Source organism: Equus quagga, chromosome 3 (genome assembly GCF_021613505.1).
Source record: "Equus quagga isolate Etosha38 chromosome 3, UCLA_HA_Equagga_1.0, whole genome shotgun sequence".
Taxonomy (NCBI): Eukaryota; Metazoa; Chordata; class Mammalia; order Perissodactyla; family Equidae; genus Equus; species Equus quagga.
In genome coordinates this window covers 75,842,098-75,868,836 of record NC_060269.1, presented here as the reverse complement: position 1 = coordinate 75,868,836, position 26,739 = coordinate 75,842,098, and the positions used below count along the sequence as shown (strand labels likewise).

The following is a 26,739-nucleotide window of genomic DNA, read 5'->3' as shown; positions in this document are numbered from 1 at the left end:
ACTGTGAGTAGGAATCTTTGTACCCTCAAAGCTATTATAATTATCTTCCAGCCTCCTCTTCTTTCTCCAGGAAAAGTCCGCTCTTTTCTTTTAAATGCTCCTCCAAGACTCTATTTTCCAGCCCCTTGGTCATTCTCTGTGCTCCTTCCTGGACTTGCTCCAAGGTAGAAAAGAGGACACATTCTGCTCACCAACAGGTTTCAAAATGCTGTGAGATCACCGTGAACGCAGTGCTTTCTGGGTGAACCTGTCTGGCACAGATCCAGTCACCAGGCAACAGGATCGCCTCAGACTGCTCCAAAGGAAAGGCTCTGTGACATTGATTTTGGGGTGACGTTAAGCTTCCCTGTAAACACGCTCACCTAACTAAAGGCAGGTGCTGGTTAATGCCCTGGGGATTGCAAGGATTTGTACTCCTGACTCCCATAGTAGTTTCCTCCAAAGCTAAAGCTTGCCGTATCATTGTCATTGCTATAATTAGTTGATGTATTGCAATGAAACTCAGGAAACTAAGATTTTTATCCTCTCCACTGCATCTCTTCTGTTCTGTTCATTATCCAAGAGGGAATTTGTTGCTATTTGAGCCCCTGCTACATGCTCCTGGTACTGATGGATATGTACTTGACTTACTGGTTTCCAGCCCTAATTTCCCACTAACTCTATGAAATATTCCTCTTATCTGTCCCAACCACATGAAGGCAAAGCCACTGAGGCTGGGAACAAGGGGCAAAACCGATGACAGATGTGTGTTCCAATTTTGCCCCTCCGGGAGTAATAGGCCTCAAGAAACAAGATAACTTGCTGGAGTCATGATGACTCTTAAGCCCAGAAGGTCCTCAGAAGCCACAGAGACAGCACTGTGACCTATCAAGAATGCTGAATAGAAGCTGGGATGCCACCTGCTAAAAGTAGGCCTTTTCTTGTTCATTTAAGAACTGGCTCCTGGTGATCAGGAGGCCTGCAGGCTGATGGTTCCTTGTTCACTATCAGATGAAGTGCAAGTTCTTCTTAAAGCTTCTGTTCAGTTAAAGATCACCAGGAGAAGCATTTGCCTGCTCACTGGCTGAGGCCCTGCCAGGGTTCTCATCTCCCGAGGCCCAGAATGGGTAGGACTAGAATTGGGCATTTCAGGCCACTCCTCTGAGCCCAGACCCCGCTCGGGCCAGCCTCACACAGCAACACCTGGAGAGTGAGTTTATTTAAGAGACTTTCTCACGCACGTCCACTGGTAGGGATGGCATCACCTCTGAGGGCAACAGGGAAGACCTCCAAGCAACCAGCAACCTTCCACTTTTGCCTTACAATTCTACATAATAAACGTCTTCAGTAACAGGAAACCCAGAACACTTGGTTCTGGGTCATAAGAAAATATTTGCACTCAGGATAGGTAAAAGTGTTAACCTAAGGGATAAATGCTATTTTGAGACATCTCTTTTCCTATTCTATTCCTATTCTCTACTCTTTAAAAAACTCTCAGGATTTCTGTTTCCTAATCTGAAGAATAAAGATTTCCAAAACAAGATCCACGCCTCCTGTCACCCTTAGGACGCTGTCGGTGTCAGCCCCTTCCCCTGGCTGTGGTCTGCACTTCCTCTCTAACGCCCATCGAAGCTTCTGTTCACTCTAATGTCTCCTGAGTAATACCCAGAAACGCTCTGAAGACATCTCTAATTCTCGAAACCCAGTCATTTCCCAAGTGGCCCATAGAGACATACAATGGACCCCCTTGCTTCACTGTCCTCACTGGCCCTTTCTCTTCTACCATATTGTATGCTTCACTTTTTAAAAGAAATTCTTTGCACTAGTACGTAAGCCCTGTGAGAGGAGGGAGTTTTTCAGTTTATTCTCTCATACGTCCAGCACCTAAAAGAATAAATGCTAATAATCATCCCCAGCATTTCACGCTGGGTGGCCCATCGCCAACGCCTGCACGGCAGCTTGCGAGGCAGCACTGCAACCAGCGATGACAGAAAATTTCTACTTTCAAAGTTGATACAAAGCATAATTTGAAACTCTCTTTTGTGTTGTATGTATGCTCGATAATGATTAAAGTCAGAATTTGCCTTCATTTTTCTAATAGTAAAATGATATATAAAACTCCTCTTCACATTTGTACTTGGCTTCTAAATTAAATGTGAGCAGACTTGGAAATTTGAGACATTTTTATTAGTGTGGATGTTTGGTCCATTATTAATTTTTACTGTATCCTCTTACAATTAGCTGTTTCATACATATAGTCTTGAAAGTGTAGACAGCATTTATCTTTATATGTAAATGTCCAAATACTCCTGGAGTAGGAATTACCTTTCCCACCACCTTTTGTTTTTATTGCAATACTTTTGTATCTGGAATTGTCATATATGATTTATTACGAGAGTCACTGTGCTGTTACTTTCCTCATCTAACCGGCATGGAAGAGCGTGATCTGAGTCAAGTGCTGTGTCTGTGTTTGTGTGTTGTAATCATTGGCTCTCAGTTTTGAAGATCCGTTCTGGTTCTTTCTTAAATGTCAGATTTGCACTTCTCTTTTTGTTCTAATGTGGGGATTCCCACTCTATTGATAATTGCTATGGTTATTATTTTATTTTGTGACACCAGCCATTTTACTCAAGTGGCATTTTAAAATAAGTTAAAATTAATTTTAATTTGAGAATTTTGTGACGTTTCTGAAAATAATTGGTGACAACTTGGAATTTTGCCAAACCACAATCAGGAATCACTTCTTTACTTTATGTTTGCCAAAAATTATAAATCTTCTTAGTTTGTAATGAGGTGTGTTTGAAAAGGGAAAAGCAGGCAAGGAAGAGGATGAAACCAACATTCGTGAAGTGTTGTGTGAAGAGTGTGAACTCTCATCTCTGCCACTCACCAGCTGTGTGTCCTCAGTCACATTATGTAACCTCTCTGAGCTTCAGTTTCATCATCTTATAAAATTGAGCTGATAGTATAAACAGTTCATACCTTAATAGTTTGACTTTATGTGAAGATTGAATGAGTTTAGGCGTGTGTGACATTTAGAATGATTCTTAGCATGGCATAAATACGCAATCATTATTGTTTAATGAGGACCTTTTATGGTAATTCATTTCATCATATTATACACAAAAGCTGTACATTTTTGGGTGTATCATGAAGAATAAGTTTAGGGACAACTGAATTTGCACTTATCAAATGTTTATGATGTCTTCTTCAAATTTTAAGCCAGTTCCGTTGTGGCTTCATATGACAGGCAGAATCCAATGACTTAGCCATTTTACGCCTTCTCCCGCCCTGGCCGGGAGCTGTTTCCACCTCAGCACTGCCTCCCTGTGAGACTGGGAATGGGTAGTAAAGCCCCTTCGTATGTAAATGAACTTGATTTCACTAGCACCATTTAGTTAAATCCATTTGCAGAGCAGGTTGCAAAGAAGAAAGGAGAAAGGTCTTGAATTTTCCCATAAAGTCCCCTAGAAAGCCACTTCCTATTGGCAGAAGGAGGCAGCGGAACACACCGTGCATAAGCCAGTTGCAAAGCCTGTTTTCTGAAGCTGAGGGCACTAATGAAACGTGGATGGATGTGAGCTTATTTTAATTTAATTTAACAAACATGCATTGAGTGCCAGCTATAAGCCGGGCACTGTTAGCCACTGACAATACAGTGACGAACTAGATACCAGGCTCGCCCTCAGACGTCTAACCGTGGAGGGGGGGAACCTGATGGGCAGCACTAGCTCTAGTGCATAACAGAAGTACTCCAAACGGAAGTTCCCCTTCAGGAGCTGCGTGTGCCCTGCCCTGCGCTCTAGTTCGTTCACATAGCGCACCAGGGCCCTAAGCTGGAGGCTGTTCTTACTCTTCTGAACTCCTGCTGGAACCCGAGCTCAGGAGTCCTTCCACGCGGTTTCTTTGTATTGCACACAGAGTAGGGGTCCTGTAAGTTACGGTTCAGCCGAAGTAAACCAAAATGCTGGCCTCGATCCTGCTCTGATCACCTCACAAACGCACCGCCACCGAGAGGGTCTGAAACCAGGCTTCATTTCAAAGGCAGGAAGCAAGTCTCCTTCATGTAGTTCAGAAACTGAAGTGAAACTTGCAGCCAAGTTTCCAAGACTTGTGGTTGCAGGTCTTCCTCTCTCCTCCCTGTACCAGCGCCTGCCCCCTGTTGCCTTTCATCTGAATCTTCCAACCAAGTCCAGGAGTTGCTGTGGTCTGAATATCACTAACCCGGAGCCCTCTCCGATGGAGCCAAGGCACCTGGGTGGAAATCATGATGAGTCTGTGGTGGGGCTGCATTAGATAAGTGTCTTTGATTGCAGGTGACAGAAGTCAACCCAGCTAGCAGAATTAAAAAAAAAAAAAAGAGGGGTACAGGAAGAGAAGTGGGTTTTTTGGAAGGATATTAGCGTTCCCTCCCAGAATTTAAAGGCAAGCTGAGCAGCAAGAGATGAGAAGGACTTAGTCTAGCCATCATGGCGACTCTGAAGCTTTCAGCAAATTGAAATGCTGGCCTCAGTCCTGCTCTGATCACCTGGAAAAACTACCTCCACCGAGAGTTTCTGAAACCGGTTTCATGTCGGAGGCAGGAAACAGCATTCTCCCTCATGTGGTTCAGAAACCGAAGTTAGTGGCCCTTCTCTCCACTTAGAGAAGTAACTAATACTCGGGCAGTCAGTCCAAAGAGTGTAGGCCCCGGGAGGTGTCTGTGGGCGTGAGCCAGGGTCTGTGGGGATCTCCCTCTGGATGAGGGTGGGGCAGTCTCTACAGAAGGGGAAATCGTTGTAAGCCGGGCAGCCGTGCCACGGAGTCTATGTATTGGCCCTTTCTTGGGCAGAATGATCGTCTAAGGAGTCCCGTCTTTTTTTTTAGGAGACCAGATTTTTATCAGAGGGAGTTATCATTTTATGAGTAATTTGTCATTTTCTTCATTCCACCACTCAGTCTGGCATCATTCATGCTCTTACTAGTTAAAATCAGTCTATAGTCATTTCTACTTTCCTGATTGACTCAATGTCATTTCTCTCAGTTTAGCTTTTGTTGGTTACATTTTAGAAGAGGTTCTTGAGATGGAATTTAGACCCCCCAATGGAGATTTGGCGAGCGTACCAGAAGTTGTTCTGTCACTGTCCCAGGCCAGGTTGGCTCTCGACCTGGGAGACTGGTCCATCCTAGGCTCTTTGATGCCCTGAACCTGAATTACTGTGGCACCCATTCATTCATTCATTCATTCATTCATCAAACCTTCCTTGTCTCAGAAACTCTATCGGGAGGTAGTGTAGAAGGATAAATTTGGCACCATCCCTGCTCTGGAGCGGCTCACAGGGTTTGGAAATACACATGCTGGAAGGGGGATAGCCTTCTATTACCCAGCGGTTACAGTGTTGCAGCTCAGGCAGCAGCCACCTCCCCCCCAGCCCTCACCCCAGAGATGCTTACATGGCAGCACACCTGGCCCCTACAGCTATGCCTGCCTCGCAGACTGACACTCTGGGCAGGATAACAGTCCCCAAAGATGACCTCAGCTCTCCCTGGACCTGTGAATATGTTACGTCAGGTGGCAAGAGGGAATTAAGTCTTCAGATGGAATTAAGGCTGCTAATCAGCTGACTTTGAGATGGGGAGAGTATCCTGGATTGTCCAGGTGGGCCCGTTGTTATCACAAGGGTCCTTATAAGGGAAAGACAGAGGCGGAGGAGGGAAAACCAAAGAGAGGGCAGCATGAGAGGGTCTTGACCCGGTGTTGCTGGCTTTGAAGAGGAGGACTGGGGCCACCAGTCAAGGAATGCAGGCAGCCTCTAGAAGCTGGAAAAGGCAGAGGAATGGATTCTCCCCTGGAGCCCCCAGAAGGAAAGCCGACCTGCCAACACCTTGATTTGAGCCCTGGGGGACCTATGTCAGACTTCTGACGCCAGAACTGGAAGAGAATACATCTGAGTTGTTTTAAAAGTCACGGAGTTTGTGGCGATTTGTGACCACGGCAGTAGGAAACGGTTCTGGGAGGAGTATGCCTTGGGAGGGCCCTGGTTGTATGGGGACAGACAGGGGGCGACAAGGTGCGTCTTCCCAGAGCATCATTTAAAGCATCATTTTCACAGTAAGCATGTGGAATAGGATGAAAATTTAGCATCAGCCTTGAAGATAAAACACAGGTTTTCAAATTTTTTCTAAGTCGTGAGCTGCTTTCAACCTGCCCTGTCAGATGGAAGTCTTTAAGAGGCACCAGTGGACTTAGCACCGTATCAGTGACGACTGGACTGCTGCCCTTTCATTCTTAGCAGAATATTACACGGCTTTTTTAACTTAGCATTTAAAAATCCATGTTCTCAAAGATGTGATCATTGGAATTTCATTTAAGGATTTAAAAATACTCTGTACCAAAGCATAGTAACATCTAACATTTTGTAATCCTTTCACAAACTCTTTTATATGGTGCTTAAGACAGCTTTGTGAAGAGAGGGCAGTGATTGTCACTTGTCAGAGGAGGAAACGGAAGCTGGCATGGTTGCCCAGCAGGTGCGAGAGCGGCAATGGAGGCTGTTTCTGTGATGCCAGGGGGATGCCAGGCACCTCACTGGAGGCGTTTCTCTGGGGTGGGTCACACGAGAGTCAGTCCTAAAGTCACTAAGCATTGGCCGTGCTGTGGCTGTTCACGCAACCCCTGAGCCTGCACACCCGCTGCTCTTGATTCAGTCGTCACTGCTTTCGCTATGACTGTGAAACTGCAAGCGGCGCTTGTCCTGATATGACTGGGTCTGTTCTCACGAAAGGGCCACGTTGACAGAAGAGCACAGACCAAGCACGAGAGTGGGCCCGGGCTTCCAGCAACTGCAAAAGCCATCTTCCGTTCTGATGCCAATGCCACTGACATGAGTCAGATGCAGAAGGAGGATGAGGCCAGAGTCTCTCGCCCTCTCCTGGGGCCGAGATCGCAGGCCCTCTTCCGGCTTTCCTCAGTGCCCCTGTCCACTTGCGGCAGGGCCTCACGCGGGCTTAGCTCTCAGAAGCCACTGTGCTGTTTCTGCACTTAGCACGGAGCGCACACTCAAGCAGTGTAGGAAAGTTTTGTTGTATTTGTAGGCTTGTCATTATTATGAAGGGCTTTTGAACTGCAGTGGAGGTCTTTTTCCTTCCTCATTGTCTCTCTCTTACTCCAGTTCAAGGTCCATACTTTGTAAAATCTGTCAGACGTCTTGCCTGACCCCCACCTCAAACCCCACCCTCTCCCAAGCCCACCCTTTCCACTCTCCATTCCTTCGCTTGCTCTATTAGTTTATCATAACGCTGCTCTCACCTGACCTATTCTATTTTTTCCATTTTTGTCTGTCTCCCATACTGCAAAAGTGGATGCTGTATCCCCTTTGTTTGCTGTTCTCTCCCCAGAGCCTAGACAAGTGCCTGGCACATGGTAGAGCTCAGTAAATATTTGTTGAATGAGTTACTGAGCTCTTTACATCTCCCCCAGTGTCTGGTACAATCCCTAGAAGACCCTAGAAGAATCAAAAGCAAGAAGCCATGGCAAGGAGGGAAAAAAACCTTAGCTTACTTTTTTGTAGTCAGAGTTTCCAGTTTCTGATTGACTGGTTGGTTGGGGAAAGGAGGGATACAGAGGAGGAATGTCAGAGCGTTGATTCCGAACTGCTTGCAGCCCCCAGAATGGCACGCGAGCCCCTGAGCCTGGCCTTGGGCTGAGCCCTTTCTCTGCCTGGACCCCTCCCGCAGACAGAAGTGAGCAGCCACACGGCGGCACCAGCCTGTTCACATCATGCCCACTTAAGATAAGCAAAGGCTTCATTTAGTTTATTTTGTTAATTGGGTGCTAGGAGGCCTTAGGGAGAATGCTGGGAGTCCACTGCTGTGAGACCCACTGATTTGTTACACGTTTGCTCTGAAACTCGTGACGAAGAGGGGCCTCCTCTCCCCAGTGCATTGGTTGGGTTTTGTTGTCATGGCTTTTGGAAAGCCTACCTGGAAAACTTCCAGTTACCGCTTAAGGTCTAGATCAATGTCACGTCCTCGACGACAGCTTTTCCCAGTGTCCATAGTAGGGTTCTTCAGGGCACCCGGGCACCACCAGCATGCTTGTTCACGTCGCTGGCGGGGTCTCATCACCCTGCTCATGTAAATGACTATCTGTTCCGTGATAACCATTGTTGGTTCTGTCTGAGCACCAGGAGGCCGGAAGTCATCTCACCATGCTTTTCATCTCCAGTGTCCAGCTTCAGCCTCTGGCACGCAGGTGGTACTCGACACAGGTGGAGAAAATGAGCAAGTAAATGCATGAAACAACAAGAGCCTTTGTGATCCAGCACAGTGACCTGGCTGTCAGCGTTTGGGCCTTTCTGGGGATACTATGTGACTGTGTTTTTCTGTCTTCATTCAGGCACGCTGATTGTTCTGAAACATCCCTATCCCAGAGAAGTGGAAGAACCTTCCATTTATGAGTCCGTCCGGGTTCACACAGCGATGCAGACAGGAAGAACAGAAGATGACCTGGTGCCCACTGCGCCTTCTGTAAGTGGCCATCGGCCTGACCCCAGCCCTCTCACTGTCCAAGAGTGATAACACGCAACGAGAGTTACACGCTTTCATTTTTAAAGATTGACACCTGAGCTAACATCTGTTGCCAACCTTCTTTTTTTGTTTTTTTCCTGCTTCTTTTCCCCAAAGCTCCCCAGTACATAGTTGTATATTTTAGTTGTGGGTCCTCTTAGTTGTGGCATATGGGATGCCCCTGCAGCATGGCTGATAAGCGGTGCCATGTCCACGCCCAGGATCAGACCCGCTGAAACCCTGGGCCGCTGAAGCGGAGCGCGCGAACTTAACCACTCTGCCATGGGGCGGCCCCAAGAGAGGTACATGCTTTTTAAAGCATGTTTGTTCACATAAAAATTCTAACTTGGGGTATAAAACCTGCAGAGGAACATGAGGTCTGAAGCCTCTCACTCGGTTCTTCTGGTCCAGGGAAAATAATAAACAAATACAAGGTGCTTGCGATCGATTTTAAATACTTAGAAGGCAGTGTGTAAACCCCGGTCCTTCTTAGCCGGACAATTCATGGTGGAACGGGTGAGAGAGGGTCAAGTTCACATTGTGGCTAAACTGTCATTCTTCAACAAGTTTCTCAGAGGAAGAAAAATGTCCTTTCCTCTCTCCTGTCTATGGAAGAAGAGTTTTCCCCACCTTTGCTATAACCAGGGGTGTGGCTCCGCCTTCCCTGAATGAAGGGCGCAGAGGAAGATGTGGAGCCGTGGTCCGTTTCAGTGCCGCCGGAGCTTGTTCTTGCCAGGCCATTTCTCCTGTTCAGTGAGCTGTGACCCTGCACAGACTCAGCTCCAGCACCCACTTCCCTTCCTTACACTCGGGCTCGTCTGTTCTTTTTCTCTTCCTTGTTTGCCGATACTCCTGGTATAAGACATCTGGATTTGTGCAGATGATGAAGAGGACAACACGCAAATGACATATCAAGAACTAATTCTAGACGGCAACCATTACACTTGAAAAATAATCACTTGAAGATCTTCAGCTACAAATTTATATTAAAACCTGCATGACCTTTCTGTCTCCAGAGTGCTTTTCCTACGCTGCCACCATACAGACCTTTCTTTTTTTTTTAAGCACACTTTCTTTTTTTTCTTTTGGTGAGAAAGATTGGCCCTTCCCAGCCAGCCTGGCCCCTGCCGGACCCTCTGGGCTCACGTCAGGCTGCTGCCACGCTCACACTGTGCAACCTGCTGTCTCCCGTGCGTTTCTCCCACTGTGCTCCCTGCATCTGAAATGCTACCCATAGCACTGCTGTCCTCCCATCCTTCAAGACATACATCAGGGATCACTGCCTTCCAGGAAGGCTTCCTGGGCCCTCCTAGCTTCCTTTACAAGGCTCCGCTCCTGTGCTCCCAAGCCCCCTCTGCTTCTGTATTCTGGAATCCTCAGGCTGGACGCTAAGTCCTGCCTGTGTGTCTGCCCTCCCCGTGGCCTCACGCTTCCCAGGACAGGAGCTACAGCTTGTCTTCACGACTTCACAGCCCAGCCTTGACATGTTACCTTTTTGTTACTGTGCCACGTTACTCGAAAATAAAAATCTTGGGAACTTGTTAAGAAAAATATTTTAGCTTTTTGGAGTTGGAGGAGGAAGCATCAGACCTCAGAACTAGAGGAATTTAGGGAAGCAAGACAATAAATAGCCCCAAGTCAGAAGGGACCGAGGAACAGCTCAGGACCTACCTCTGACCAATTCTCTGTTTCTCAGGCCACTGACGCTTCCTAAGGGGCCTCTCTGCTTCACTCCACCGCCAGTCGCTTCCACTGCTCTTCCGTTGGACTCAGTTTACCTCACCGTTCTCCTGTTACCCTTCCCTACACGTCCCCACTCAGGCCCATGGAACCATACCCTCCTGCGTGTGCTTTACAGCAGTGACACGCAGCTAACACCTCATCTGTGGAGTTGGTCCAAGCATGAGCTGTAGCACGCTTAGGGAGAGAAGGACCTCTTTAGACCACACTCCGGAAGCCTTTGCTTGCTCCAGGCATCAGATGGGTTCACCTGCCCAAGTATCTGACTATGACCATACACAGAAGGGGCTTTTCCAACAGTGCCGAGTGACAGGTTGAGAATGACCGTGCTCACGCTATGTGCCACGAAGCCCGTGGAGTTTACTGCGCATTCATATAGAAAGAAAACTATAAGGTTTTCTAGTGGATTCTGAGGTGTCTCTCGTTACTCCTCACTAAGGAACGACCAACAACTGACCAGCCTGCTGGGAAACAGGACTGGTCTGATCAGAATGCTCTTGTCCTTTGCTGAGCACAGAGTTCTCTGCCTTCCCTTTGCCCCCAGTGCCCGCAGGAGGCTGTGCCTGCACCTGCCCTGAGCCCAGGGCTCCCAGGCTTCTGTCTTCTCTTCCTGGGATGCAGTTCTTGCACAAGCTCTCATGGAGGAAGGGAATTAAGTCCTGTTTAAAGAAAAAAGAACTTCTTGCTTGAAGTGAAAATTAAAATAGACGTCCTGTTGCCCAGGCATGTTGCTACTTGTGCGAGCCTGTTTGCCATCCCTCGGCAACTGCATTCGGGGCACTTACTATTTACAGATTTTATAAACAATGTACGGTTGGGTTCCTGAGACAGGATGAAATTTAACTAATTCATTTATTTTACAAACTTTGTTTTAAAGGCCGACCATCGGCTCAGGGCTGTTTTAAGCACTGGGGGTTGGGCGGTAAATTAGGCAGAGGCTCCGCCCTCCCTGAGCTCACATTGTGGGGTGAGGGGGTCTGAGATGATGATCCGTGTAATAATGTAAAACCAGCCAGTACTATGTCCCAGAAAGAAAAAGTGGGATAAGCGACGCAAAGGGTAGCAGGGGAGGCCTCTCCGAGGAGGGGACCTTTGAGTAGGGACCGCACTGAAGGGGCGCCACGACTCGCGTCGAGTGTGGGGAAGAGGGTCGCAGGCGGGGACCGGGACAAAAGCCCCGCGGTGGGAACTAGGTGGAGGGTCTACAGACCAGGCAGGGGGGCCTCGCCGGGCCTGGAGCCCGCTGCGGGCAGCGGCAGCGATGCGCCCCCTGCGGCACGGGCCGAGCGAGGCCTCGAGGGGCGGCCCCTGCGGCCCAGGCCACGGTTTGGGGCGCTGCGCGCGCGAGACGGGTGAGAAGTCGGGAGGCCGGCGACGTCCCCGCGCCCGGAGCTGGCAGTCCGCCCCGGCGATGGGAGCTGCAGACGCCAGGATTCCTGGCGGGTGGCCTTCTCATGTGGAGGGAGACGCTGTTTCTATGGTGGTTTGCAACCCAGACATGTTTAAACGCTGGTCTGGAAAAAAGGGCCGTCAGTGCCTCACTCGTAAGACGAAGAGACACCTGAGAGCCCCCAGAACCGTCTCCACGTGGCCGGGGGCCACCAGCTGTCCCAGGACAGCGAAGCAGGGCCGAGGGTCGGGTCGCTCCCCGCGGCGCCGGAGGCCTTGAAGGACGGGTCCAGAATTTACTTTTGTGCTAAGTGTTGATGAGAAATTATGAGAATTTTGAGTAACTTAATTTTCTGTTTAGGTGTTTAAATTTTTGAAAAGATCATTCTCACTGCTAAGTGGGAAATGCAGCGGGGCCAAGCTGGAGGCAAGGAGACAGCTGGGGGGCTGTTAGAGCAGTCCAGGTGAGAGACGGTGGGAGTGGAGACCCGGGAGGACCGCTAGACCGCTAGTTAGAACGGGAGGAAAGAACTGGTCGCCTTCAGGACGTGTTTGCAGGTGGAAGGGATAGGATTTAGCGAACAGAGAGCCCAGAGGGAGCTGCCGCGGCTCCGATGGAAGGGCCAGGGGGTCGGGAGGATGGGAAAGAGGGCTGCTTCTGTTTTGGACCTGGGAAGTGTGAAATACCAGTTAGTCATGCTGGTAGTGATTAGTGAGATAATGTATTCCAAGTGCCTCACGTAGGATAGGTCCTGTCTAAAATGTTAGCTAGCTCCCTTAGCTTCCCTTTTGCGGAATGTGACGTTTTTAACAACTCTCTCCTTCTAAAGTTTCTGTTCCCTCTGCCTCTGTGACATCTTTCTCTATTCTGTTCTCTCTTTAACCCATTTTATAGTTCCTCTTCGGCACAGGTCCCTTGCAAAATGGCCTCTTCCAGTATTTTGTCGTTGAAACTCTTCTCACAGTTAACATTGTGGAGTCTATCCTTCTAGTCTTTTTTCTTGAATAAATATATATTTGCTATATGTGAATATATATAATGAGCTCTCCATTGTAGACTTGCAGTATGCTTGTTTCGTTAATTGCATATTGTGAACATCTTCTGTGTCATTATATAGTCTCCAAAAACATCATTAAAACAAATTCCTTCGTATGCCATAGTTTGGATGTATCATAATTTATTTAGTGAATCCTGTATTATGCTTTTACATGCTACTTTTTGCTTTAAATAATTCCAAAGTTACAGAAAAATTGCAAGAACAGTACAAAGAAATTCATTTGTTCCTGAGCCATTTGAGAGTAAATTACCAACATGATGTCCCGCACCCAGATACTTCAGTGCGTATTTCCTACGCACAAGGACATTCGCCCGTGTGACCGCATACAGCCATTCAGATTAGGAAAGGACCACTGATACAGTGCCACCGTCCCAGCCGCGGATCTCATTCCGGTGTTGCTGGTTGTCCTACCAAGGATCCCATGTGCCATCACGGGCTACGTGGATTTGTCCAACCTCTTGACTATTCTTCTCTCGAGAGCACTAACTCAATTTTTCCTAGATTTCACAACTTTGACAAGTTTGCAAACTAAGGGCTATTTTGTGAACTGTTGCTCAACTTTGATTTGTCTGACATCGCCTTGTGCTTAGATTGAAGTTTGACATTTTTGGTAGAAATACCACAAAAGTGATGCTTTGTGCTTCCTGCCCGCTCTCAGGTGGAACACAATTTCAGTTTACCTCAGTACAGCGTGTTCAATTACTTGATCAATTGGTGTTCGCCAGATTTTTCACTCTCAAATCACTTTATTCCCCTTGTTATTAATAAATATTTGATGGGAAGTTATTTGAGACTAAGCAAATATCCTGTTCCTCATTAAACTTTTAGCCACCAATTTTAGCATTCATTGATATTTCTTGGCTGTTTTAATTATTACTATTATTGTTGCCAAATGGTGATTCTGTGATTTATTATTCCTTTTACATTTATTGGTTGTTATTCTACTGTAATGAGAAGCTTTTTATTCTCCAAATTTATCCAAATATTTATTTTTATATCAATGCATTATAATCATGACTATCATTATTGATTTTCATCCTTCAATATTTCCTGGGTTTGGCCAGTAAGAGCCCTTTTAACGTGACTTCTGTGTCCATATAGCCTCAGAATTCTTTGAGAATTTCCTTACTTTCTGGTATAGCAGAATATTTCAGGCTTATCTTGTACTTTTCTTGCATCCAGCTCTAGAATCAGCCAGTTCTCCAAGAAATCTTGTTCTTTTTTTCTGGAGAATGGTACTTTAGAAATTCAGATCTGGGTGCCACATGCTTATTGTTATCAGAACGTCACTCTCGGCCCACTCAGGGAAGAGAGATAGGGAAAACATGTATCTATGTACATATGTACACATACATGGTGACGTCTTTATTTTTATTTCAATCTATCGATCAAGTATTATCTATTGATCTATCCACGGGTTCACATTGATCCCTCCAGTCCTAACCCAATACCACAAGGCTCCTTCTAGTGCTTTCCCTTTCTGTGTTGAACTCCCTTTCCCACAGTGAGAAATATGGATCCCACTGTCTTCAGTACACTTACTTATGTGTCGATCGATCAAATAGCAATCTCTAGTTGCTGGGACCGCCCCTGCCTGGCCACTGCCCCTCCCACCGCCACCAAGCTGCCTGGGCTTACCCCCTCCACCCCTTCATGGGGAAGCGCTCCTCGCCCTGCCAGGCTTCAGCTCCTCACACCAGGCTGCCACCTCCACACTGTCCACACAGCTGCTGTCTGCACCCTGTGGGGCTCCCCACTGCACCCTCACACTGACACCTGCCTTGCTCTCCCACCCGACGGCTTTGGACTAAATTTACGGCAGGCAGGCAGGCAGGCAGGCAAGGAGGGAGGAAGGTAGGAAAGTTGATTCTTTATTTTTAAACATTTAGGTTGTTTCCAGTTTGGGGCTCTTATAAACATTTCTCCTGTTACAGACCATAGGTTTTTTTTAAAGCTAAATCTGCATATAATTACTTCTTTTCTTACCTCCTGAGACCAAAATAAAATTAGTATTCTCAGCTCATCCCTCTGCAGCCTTCTGCTTATCTATCAAAACCTTAGAAAAATACTAGACTTATAGTAAACTGTTTGGATGAAGGTAAGATGGCACTAGTAACATCGCTCTTCAGTTTGAGCTCAGTGAATAATTCTCTCCAGGTCTTCTGGATAATGATTTACCCGTAATTATTTTGCCTCTGCAGATGTCAACCTACAACAACCCAAAATGTTAATTCTTGCCGTTTCCATGATATAATACCTAAGCTCAATTCACTCAGCTCAGTTTACATGGAAATAAATCAAACTGATCATTTGATGTCAAATTCACAATATTGTTAACATTATTTAAGTGAACACCTGAGAGGTTCATCCTTACTTTAATGCCAGAAGAACTTTAAAAGAAGTGAGTGTGTATTATTTCTTAGTTTAACTCCTTTTCCTGAGGAGGTGGTTGTTCCTCTTTTTATCTGGGAGGGAGAATTCACCTCAGAAATAAATACTCTGGAAACTCCCATAAAAAGAACCTTGACGTCAACTAGTCATTTCCCAGTTTTTATTCATTTTTTTCTTACTAATCTAAGATATATTATGATATCATAATAGAATAAAATATCCTACCAGGAATTCTATTTCTTCAGAAATTTCTTGAGCTTAGGGTCCTTGTTTTATGCAAATTTCTGTTTACACAGTACCCCACCATCCCTTACATTTCATAAGTGCCAGCTAAGTGTGGATATCGTTGTTACCCTGAATTAATGATTTGCGAGTTAAGAAATGACTCATTCTCACTGCAAATCCCTTTTGGATAAATCAAGAGTAAATAAGCCAGCACTTACATGATCAGTAAATAAATCAGGAGTCTGTTCTGTGGAATATGGGTCTCAAGAGATGGTCTGTGAAAAAGAAGGAGTTGGGGTGGGGAAGGACCATGTGATAAAATAAATGTTGGAAATGCTGTTTCTAAGGTTCCTTCTTAAAAATTCACAAGGCATACCAGCATAATACGGACACTCTGGGAAGCTCTGAAGTAAAGACATCCCTTTACTGTGCTTAATGCGGAGTACCCTAAATGTGGTGACCAATGTCAGTGCGCGTGCAGTTACGTGCGTGAGGCCCTGCGGCAGTCGCGGCAGCTGGGAGCCACATGACATGCTACGCTCAGCACTAACTTTTATAAGTGATGTGACATGGTTTATTGTTCGCAAATTGCTAATTCCAGTCAGAAGAGAGTCTTTCAGTTGCTACAGAATTGCCCCAGACCATCGGGTCTGAAAACGGGCTCTAAACACAGCGAGGATCTGCAGAGCCCAGGGAAGGACAGGCGGCTGTTAAAGATCGGAGGCAAACGCATGTTTCAGTTTAAATAGGACAGAAATAGAAAGACGACAATCGTGTGGGGATAGTCTGGGCATCACCTGTGCTTCTTTCTCTTTCAGCTGGGCACCAAGGAAGGGTACCTCACCAAACAGGGGGGCCTGGTCAAGGTAAGTGGCGAGTTTTTGCTAGTGCCAGCACCAAAGAAAGAGGACACGTCCTGGAGACTCAGTTCTCACTTTGACACTTGTGTGTGTAAGAGGAAGATTAGCCCTGAGCTAACTTCTGTGCCCATCTTCCTCTATTTTACATGGGGCGCCACCACAGCGTGGCTTGTGAGCCGTGTGTAGGTCTGTGCTCAGGATCCAAATCCACGAACCCCGGGCTGCCGAAGTGGAGTGTGTGAACTTAACCATAGGCCAGGCGGCCAGCCCCTCTTTAACACTTTTTTTAAAGCATAATTGCCTATTCATTTTGACCCAGTTCTAATTTTTGCCTTTTTGAAGAGTTCATCTTTATGGCTAATTTTAGTCAAAATTCTGGAACATCACTTGACTGTTCTTTGCAAAGCCAAGTGTGTGAGCATAGCCTAAGGTGACGCTGGAGGTGACAGACAGGCCTTCTGGTCGGCGAGTGAGGGTGAAAGCAGCACACAAAATACAGAACATTTCTTTTCTTTTGAATTTTTTTTTATTAACAAAGAAGAAATCAAAATTGTATAAAATGTTTTCCTAAAAGTAGGCCAAAAACGTCACTGGTACTTATGTAGCTATGTTATAAAATCCCAAAGAAAACGCAATTTAGGACTTCACACTTTAGCCTGGGGTATCCAACTGTCCCCCGTTTATGTGACTGTGCCTGTGAAGTTACTCGATTTCTTGTTAATGTGCCATGGGGACCCTCCCAGGTACCAGCCTGCTTGAATTCAACCGAAATATTTAGTTATTTGTGTCCCTGCTAGACTGGATGTTCCCTAAGGATGAGAAATATTCATTTTCGTAGCATCTTCATTTTCAAATCTCTGGTACTTCCTTTAACTGGGCTCATTGCCACCCTGGATAGGGTTAAGCTTCTATCCAGGGTTAGTAAATAAGAAGGACATGGTGGGGAACAATAGTTTTTGCCACCAGGGCCCTGGAATTCTTAGGAAGGTTAACATATCGTGTGGTCTGATGTTCCAAAACCTTAATGTCCTTCTTTGTAAAACAACAATAATAATATTTGGCATTATGTGAGGGTCAGCTTTAATATGTGGAAACTTCCACGGATAGCGTGTAACCTGCAATAGGTGCTCCAGAATGACAGCTATCGTCATCAGTGAGTTAATACGATGGCAATTTTAGCGGTTATAAATCACCCTCATATTAACGATGGACTGTTACTTTTTATTTGTTTAAATATGTTCATGATATCTCTGCCTTCGTTATGAGCCTAACGCATGGAGTCATTTTAATTTTTGAAACTTTTACATTTTAAGTTTAATTTTGAAACTTTTTTCTCAGAAACGACACCACAATAATATTTTATTGCACTTAATCTTTTAGATACTTTTAAAGCAAAAGGAAATTGTCTAGTTCAATTATTGCATTCCTGTATTCAAAACCTACATGTTTTCATTATTTTTTTTCTCAGACCTGGAAAACAAGATGGTTCACTTTGCACAGGAATGAACTGAAGTACTTCAAAGACCAGATGGTGAGAAACATCATAATACACTTTCCCTTTAAAGATCCGCTCTCTAGATGAAAGGGACGCCTGCCTGTGAGGTCCTGAGGGCTCCCTTGTGAGCACTGCAGCGCCCACAGAGCACTGGGGACGTGAGGTCTGGATTCCTGACATGAATGGAGTGCTTCTGCAGAGACGAGGTGTGCATCCCGGAAGCCTCGCCACAGACCGCTGGGCCACCGCCCCACGGCACCCCGTTGCCTCTGCGTAGACAACGGAATCGTCCTCTTGCCACAATGTGTTAACTGTCTCTTACAGGAATTTCCCCCTTTATTAAAAACATGTCCTTTTCCCATGCCCATTTCATTAAGCCAATTTAAAACTATTTTATTTCTTCTCACATTCTCTATACAAAATTTCTGAGAAAGTAAAAGTTTAAAAACATGAGAGAGAAATATGACTCCCTTTCACGTGTTAAAATCCATCTCCATCAAATTTAAATCAGCAAATCTGGCTCTTAATGCCCGGTTTCAGGACAGGCCAATTCCCAGAGCAGGGGTGTGGGACCTCCATTAGTAAGGTTTTCTATGTGAAAGTCAAATTGACAGTCACACATAGTGGAAGATTTGTTAGGGGGATTAAGTGATGAATAAATTGTATGTTTTTCTATAATGACATAGGTTGCTTTTTTTTTCAGTCACCAGAACCAATTCGGATCCTAGACTTAACAGAATGTTCAGCTGTACAATTTGATTATTCACAAGAAAGAGTAAACTGTTTTTGGTAAGTTGATTTATAAACGAAATGTGTTTTTTTCCTGAGGAAGATTCGCCCTGAGCCAACATCCGCTGCCCATCTCCCTCTTTTTGTATGTGAGGCACTGCCACAGCATGGCCCCTTACAGACATGTCAATGTGGCGCAGATTTGCACCCGGGAACTGAACCTGGGCTGACGAAATGGAGTGCGTCCAACTTAACCCCTAGGCCACTGGAGCTGGCCCTAAGGAAGTGTTTTTAAAAGTCTTCTTGCCAGACATTTATTTTAGCTGAGGAATACGAAACTGTATGTTTTTAATGTGTATAAATGTTTTGATCTGAGTGGTGTGGATTTAACCGTGGCTCAGGGCATATATGTTTAAGAGTGCTTTCAGCTGAGTGGGACATAATGCCTCGTTTAAGGTGGCTTAAAAAATAGGCAGGTCTGCTGGGTACAATTGTTTAGGTTGTGTACTGCACAAGTATGATATACATAAGAGGTGTCATTTACATCCTGAACAGCTTAATTCCTTTGGAGTTTTTTCCTGAGTTTTAATTAAAACTTTGTTGACTCAGATGATGGGTGATTTGTATTGTTATGAAAATTTCTGCAGATGGCACAAAATTGTTATGTTCTAACATAATCAATATATCATAACAATTTTCTAACTGGAAGAAGTATAGTGTCTTGAGAAAGAACTATCTTATTCCCCACCAACTTTTATTTTAAAGTTTTTCAGTCTTACAAAAGTTGAAAGACTCATGCCCATATTCCTTTCACCTAGATGCATCAATTGTTAATATTTGCCATATTCGCTTTATCTCTATTCACTTTTTTTCCTGAACCAGTTGAAAGTAAGTTGCAGACATTATGGCACTTTACCCCTAAATACTTGAATATGCATCTCCTAAGAATAGAAATATCGGGGCTGGCCCCGTGGCCGAGTGGTTGGGTTCGCGCGCTCCGCTGCAGGCGGCCCGGTGTTTCGTTGGTTCGGGTCCTGGGCGCGGACATGGCACTGCTCATCGGACCACGCTGGGGCGGCGTCCCGCATGCCACAACTAGAGGGACCCACACCGAGGAATGCGCAACTATGTACGGGGGGGCTTTGGGGAGAAAAAGGAAAAAAATAAAATCTTAAAAAAAAAAAAAAAAGAATAGAAATATCACCTGTAGAACTACAATACCATTATGACATTTAACAAAATGAATGTTAATTCTATAATATCAACCAATAATGGATATCTTTTTAAAATTCGCATAAAGGCACAAAATGAGCCAACAGGGCTTTGTATTTCTCATATAACAAAAAATTGGGAGGCAGGCAGCTGCCTTGACAAGGTCAGGTCCAATGTCTCCAGTTCTCTGGGCCTTTTCCTCCGTGCTTGCTACTCTGGAGTACAAGATGGCTGCTCCCGCATAAGGCTTCATGCTTTCATCTAAGTCATGAAGAAAGATGTAGGCATGGCATCAGCCACGTCTGTCCATGTTTTCTCAGGAAGGCAGACATTTTCCCAGAAACTCTTCTATCACACTTTCCCTCACATCTCATTGGCTAACACTGGGTCCCATGGGCACCGCTGGCAGCAGGGAAAGTTGGAAAAGGGTACTAGAATGATCTTAATTGGCTTCAGCTAATTATAATTTATCACCTGGGGTTCTGTTAGCAAGAAGAAAGGAAAAAATTATCTGTATAAATAGGCAATTAATTCTGCCTCCCACAGGGAGTACCAAACAATGAGACTTCCAGAAACCAGTTCTGTACAGTGTGTACACACGACTCCCTGTCACGCCCCCGTCCACTCACCCCTCACCTCGACCTCACATCCGGTTTACCTGCTGTGCACACAGACTTGCCTCTTGTCTATTCAACACCAACTACTGGTATAAACAAAATATGCTGCATAGGCTTTAGGATATAAAAACCTGTCTGAATTTCAGTTCATGGCTTTCTTTCTTCATGAAAGGGAAAAAGATTTTTAGTATTTTGCATCTCAACTGTTAGACAAGAAGTAGGCGCAAGATGTAAGTTGAGCTGACCTTATTAGTCAGGTGATTTTCACCCTACAGCCAAAGCAACAGTCAAATGGAGAGTTGGCATACCCCTAGAACATGTCTTTTGTGCCAGTGGGAAAGTCCTTCCTCCCTCCAGTGAAGACTAACTCACGGCCGGAAGTGGGCAAAATAAATAGTTGAGAAGTTTCATTCTTTTTTTCTGTCCTAAATAGTTAAGACTGCCTCCGCCCACCGAGGGCAGTGTTCTCTTCATTGAAGCAAGCGAATACAAATGAGTTCCTCCAGCAAAGCTTCTCTTATCTGTCTTGCTTCTTCTTCGAATCACAGCTCAGGGCCTGAGTCATTTGACCTTTCAGCTGCATAAACACATAAGTGTTGTATTCAGTCTAAGACATGAGCAATGAAAGGCTCTGGGGATGTCCTGGACGTGTTTTTTTTTCTTTGACTTCTCATTAAAGAATATAAATCTGGCCTGTAATAGTAATATGAATGTACAACTTCCTGACATTTCTGCAGGTTGCTGGCAGGGAGAGCTCTGCATCACCAGTTCTGCAAGTTATTTCCCCAGTCTTTGTCGATTCTTTTTTCTCTTGAAATACTCTAATTAGTGTTCTACTAATATATATTCAGCTAACCATCTGGAATGTCTTACATCCTTTCTTTTGTCTTATCAGCTTAGTATTTCCATTCAGGACATTTTATCTCTGTGCAAAGACAGGAGTAGAAGCTGATGAGTGGATCAAGATATTACGCTGGAAATTGGTGAGTTACACAAGTCTTCTGGCTGCCTAGCACCCAGAAATAGTGTGTTGATGACTTCAAACATATTTCTGTTGAGTCAGACTATCCCCGAGAATCAATGGGCTGTCTCCTTACAGGCTCGTGGAATGGTCTGTTTGTTATTCTGGGACATGGAATGGGTGGAGTCAGGGGTAAAGAGAAAAAGGGTGGAGCTGCTGGGGTCTCAGCCCCTGAACTTTGGCCTCCTGCCCGAGCAGCTATCCCTCTTCCTTTAAGCGTGTAAGTTGATTCACTTTTGCCTGAAGCAAGACATTTGGGACCAGAAGGGCAGACAGAGGAAAGTTGACATCTTTCTATAGGAGAAAATCCTTTTAAACTCTCAGAGAAGGAAGCTCGCCAGTGGAATTTCTCTTAGTTTCCAGTGTGTTACTTTGTGCAGTTCAAGAACAAAAGGTAATTTATTTTCTCAGCTTTCTATAAACCTCCCAGCAGGAGGATGGAGTGCTTCTTAAAATTTACGTCTCACGCATTTTTTGTATCTGTTTGCAAGTCAGTGAGTTATTAGCCAAGAACGTGCCCTTAACGTTTTCTGAAATTTCCTATAGATACCATCTTAAAAGTCTGACTGTTTTCAAACATGCACAATTTTTCCTATATGTTTTTTAATGCAATTAGCTGATATCCAGAATCTTGTTGACTACTCCTTTCTAGATTCTGGAACTTTTGCTTTTGGTTATCTTTTCTGTTGAGAGCCAAATAAATATACTGTACCACTCGCTTTGAGATAGTTCCAATGTATTTGCTATTCAATGGGAAATACTTTGCCATATGAAACCTTTGCTCAGATATGAATCAGTTTTTCATTCTATTTGATAATTATGCAAGTGACATATAATGATTATAGAAAATTAAGGTAAAAATATATCAAATACACACACTTTCGGACTTCTCCTTGTGCAAATAAATATTTAAAAACAAAATTTAATCATTCTCTAGTGTTCTTTACCTGCTCACTCCACTTAACAATATACTATGAACATCTCTGCATATCAATAAATTTACATCTATATCTTCATTGATTCATTGAATAGTATTATTGCATTTTATAGATTACTGTATTAAGCTAAATCCCAATTTGTACATGTTTTAGCAACCACTTACAATACTTCTCTTGAGAAAAATGCAAAAACCCCAGATTAAAACTGGGAGGGGGCACGTGATGATTTATTTGTAGTTGCATGGTTTCCTACTCATCAGCATGTCTTATTTAATATTTGTTAAAAGCCAGAGTTCATTAGCTTAAAATTGCCCAATAATAAATACACACGTGTGTTTTATTACAGTCTCAAATAAGAAAACAGCTTGACCAACGGGAAGGCACCATCCGATCTCGGTCCTTCATCTTTAAATAGACCTTTCTTGACGACGGATGCCCTGGCCCAGGAGCAGCGTGGGATGCTCCCTGATGCTGTGATCCATAGCAGGCTCCAGCCAAGCTGACTAAGGATTTTTCTTTACAAACAAATCAAAAGCAGATGCTGATTTGGACCTTTCAGAACACAGCACATTTGCTGGCTCAAGGAAAACTGCTGCCGCTCGAGATGTTGTCATCTCCTTGAGAATACCAGCCATCATCGTTCTGATGGCAACCGACGACAGCCCCACGCCGGGTGTGCTCACTCTTAGAACACAATGTAAGATAAACGGGTTTTGTTTTCCCTCATTGTGGTCCCCAAGCTGGCTGACATTACCCGAAGTCCCACTCTGCGGCACGGGTGGCTGTCCTGACGGCCAGGTCGCGCTGATAAGCAGGAAGGAAACAACTGCACACTGTGAGGCTTAGGCTGCTTCTTCAGAAAGTACATCGAGACAGCAAACATCGACGATTTGGGGGCAGTGTCTGTTTTTGCTTTTTCTAATCCTTTATATAGAAAAACAAAACAATTTCCAAAACTGAAATGGAAAATGTTTGCGCTATTTATTTTCTCGTTGTAGAAGGCTCAGAAATCCAGTGGGTCCTTCCTTCCCTTCTAATGATAAACCTGTGAGAACTAAATGTCCTATTGGTGATTAAGTAGGATGATAAAGATAAAGGAAGGTACAATCTAAAAAACTCCTCTTTTAATCATTTTGTGGGAAATGTTTTAAGATTGAGAAAACATAAATCATGGAAGGGTAATAATGTAGTAGATAAGTTTAATAATAATTATTATTATAACTAACAATAACTATAATAATAATTATTATTACATCTCTAACAACAATAGAGCACTTGTAAGCACTAAGTTATCTTCACACAACATTTCCGCAAACAGCCTGAAAGAGACTTCTCAAGGAGAGTGTCTTAGGACAATCTCTCCTGGAGCGAGCTGTAGGGTTGGCCCAAGAGGAGGAAGAACCACTTTGCACTGAGATGCTGAGCACCCTGCATCTTATTCAGGAGCAACTTCTGCTGCCAGCTGAGGGAGCAACACTAAATGCGCATGCGATGTCTAATGAGGTGTTTGTCACATGGCATTTTCAAACTAGGGTAAGGCGATTGAAACAGGAGAATGAGATCCTGGCATCCAGAGCTCATGAATAGGTTCTAATCCCTTCTATTATCTTTGTTAATACTGCTTTTTTTTTTTTTTTTTTTGAGGAAGGCTAGCTGTGAGCTAACATCTGCCGCCAATCCTCCTCTTTTTGCTGAGGAAGACTGGCCCTGAGCTAACATCCATGCCCATCCTCCTCTACTTTATGTGGGATGCCCACCACGGCATGGCTTGCCAAGCGGTCCGTACGTCCGCAACCGGGATCCGAACTGGCGAACCCCGGGCCGCCAAAGCGGAACATATGAACTTAACTGCTGCGCCACGGGGCCAGCCCCAAATACTGCTTTTTTAGATTGAAGTTTGAAGGGAGATAAAAGTGGAGGAAGAACCCCAAAATAAAAAGATTCTGGTGCAAAGCTATGACAGAACACCACTCTTGCAGTCTGAAGGGTGACCTTGTTAAATAAGTTTTTTCTGTTATTTAAACATCTAGGACTCAGAAATTACATTACATTTTTGTGTATTTCGACAAGGTTTTCAATGTATTTTGTTATGTTAGTATCATACAGGATAAAGCAAGTGTCAAGGTATTGTGTCCAGTTTGCAAAGTAAGGAGTTACAAACGAGTCCTCACTGAGAGGTCTGCTTTCATGTTTTGTCTTGTCAGAACCAAGCATATTTCTTTGTGTAGGTAATATTGATTTTACTTTTTGTAAAATATATGATGTTTATTTATATTCTTTGGTTATGTTTATTAAAAAGAGCATGATTTTGCTGTGCCTGTACTATTTTGCTATTAAAATATAGTTTTAATACTTATAATTTAAAAGAAATACAACTGACTAATATCATAAAGAGCCAACAAAGGATCCACTTTGGTCAGACTAAGAGCTAAGAGGATTCAGAGTGGAGGAAATAGTCCCGGCCCTCAGGGAGTCCTTAGTTGAATGTGGAGAAGATAAGAAATACATACATGATAATGTACAGAAGTGAATAAGATAAATACTGCAAGTGAGGCACAAAGCCATATGATGGAGAGCATGCTTCAGCGAGGGTAAAGCCATTTTTTGGAGGGTTTTGACATGAAAAGGGCAAGCTAGCATATACCCACTATGTAATTAGTACGACGCTAGATGCTGACCTTCTCTCTGAAAAGTGGTCACGATTTCAGCCCCTGAAAGAAGCCTGGGGAAGGGCCCGCAAAGATTTCTCAAAGTCCAAGATGGGGGAGGCGTTCTGTGCCAATGGCAGATTGGAATGGGGTTGTTTAGAATAGCCGGTGGGGTGTCTATGTCAGGCCCTGGCTGCTCACAGGTATGTGCTTATCATAAGGATGTACCTCTTAAGACACAGCCAAAGAATTAGCAGCTACTCTCAGAATTCCCCCTGGGAATGTCATGTCCCACAGCAGCACTGTGCCCTCTGGACCAGGAAAGTGACCCCCATGGTGGGGATGACTATTACTGCCTCTGAGGGAAACTTGCCCCCTATTCCCAAGCCGCTGGATGTCGGGACACTCAGTGGGCCAGAGCCTTTCTCTTCTCACCCATGTGGGATGCAGGAGAGTGGGCTCTTCGGTCCTCACTTCTCACACGCACCAGGCATGAGGGTCAGGAAGTCACACTGTGTCACCGTTTCAGGCAGAGAGCAAGAGAGCTATTATAGGGTGGACATCAATCCTACTTTTCTCCTCTTCCACTACTGCAGGTTGGCTGCAGGAAACCTACATTTTTGCCAAACTCTTCCCAGCCAAGCCCGCTGTATGGCAGAGTTCCAGCTCGAGCCTCCACTCTGCTCAGTACAGATCCAGGCTGGCTGGGCGTGGTGTCGAGCAGAGTTTCTTACATCATCTGTAGTGAAAGACCAGATTTTCTTTTTTTAAATTTCTGATCTATCACAGACTAGGATTTTGTAAAATCCAATAAAAATAAATTAGAAAAATGAACCAAAAAATACGAATATCACAGTCTTATTTTTTATTATCAGGTTCTACAGACATAAAGTTACTATGTTAAATTGCTGCAAGTTTTTAAACACTTTCTCTGAATTTCTGTACTGACCTTGTCACGTACTGCTGACAGACAGAACAGCCCAGTTTGTGGACCACATTTTGAGTAGCTCTGATCCAGCAGACTGGCGTGTCAAAGAAACCAAGAGCCTTCTTGAGAAAGAGTTCGCCTAAGGTAGAGAGGGTTGAGGTCTTGATGGATTATGGACGCCCGTTACAGGGGAAGGGCAGTTCCGAGCACATTCTTGTCTCTTATTCAGCCTCTCAGCAAAATCTAAAGAAACTGTTTCTCTAGGGTCTCAAGGGACAGCTATTGAGATTGTAAGTCGTGTCACATTTACAGCTGGGAGGATGGTGCCCTTAGCCTTCAGCAGCCTCTAGCACCCACGTTCCCAGTCAGCAGCAGGGGCAAGGGCCAGGGTTTGAGGGGCAGAGTTCATCCCAGAGAGCAGAACAAGAGCAAATGAAGTTGGAAGGTGCCATGTGGTGACTGTGAAAACAGACAGGTTTCAGGAGTACATGTAAAGGCCTCTCTGAGGATGCCCAGAAATATCTGGAAGAGACCTGAGAGGGACTGGATTTTGCACAGAAGCAGCAAGGATGGAACCAGAGAAGTGGGTCTGGTGAGTTCCTGAACCTGTGGTTATTTCCCGTTCCAGAATGCATAATTGGCATAGACATACTCAGCAACTGGCAAAATACTCACATTGGTTTGCTGACTTGCAGAGTGAGGGCTATTATGGCAGGAAAGGACAAATGTAAACCACTGGAACTGCCTCTACCTAGGAAGACAGTAAACCAAAAGCAATACCGCATTCCTGCAGGGACTTCAGAATGCCACCCTCAAGGACTTGAAGGATGCAGGGGTGGTGGTTCCCACCACATCCTGATTCAGCCCACCTGTTTGACCTCTGCAGAAGATAGACGTATCCTGGAGAGTGAGAGTAGATTATCACAAATTTAACCAGATGGTGACTCCAACTGCGGCTGCTG

General features: G+C 44.8%; 1 protein-coding gene across 1 annotated transcript in view; it reads left to right on the top strand.

Moving 5' to 3' along the window:
- The window catches only part of DAPP1 (dual adaptor of phosphotyrosine and 3-phosphoinositides 1), a 48,816-nt gene extending 24,913 nt beyond the window's left edge, over positions 1–23,903 (top strand). Inside the window, exons 4-9 of the mRNA XM_046657056.1 lie at positions 8,357–8,487; positions 16,148–16,195; positions 17,658–17,720; positions 18,388–18,473; positions 21,138–21,225; positions 22,548–23,903. Of these exons, the coding sequence (XP_046513012.1) occupies positions 8,357–8,487; positions 16,148–16,195; positions 17,658–17,720; positions 18,388–18,473; positions 21,138–21,225; positions 22,548–22,616 (485 nt within the window). The 3' untranslated portion in view covers positions 22,617–23,903. The remainder of the gene's footprint in view (positions 1–8,356; positions 8,488–16,147; positions 16,196–17,657; positions 17,721–18,387; positions 18,474–21,137; positions 21,226–22,547) is intronic.
- Positions 23,904–26,739: the final 2,836 nt, after the last annotated feature.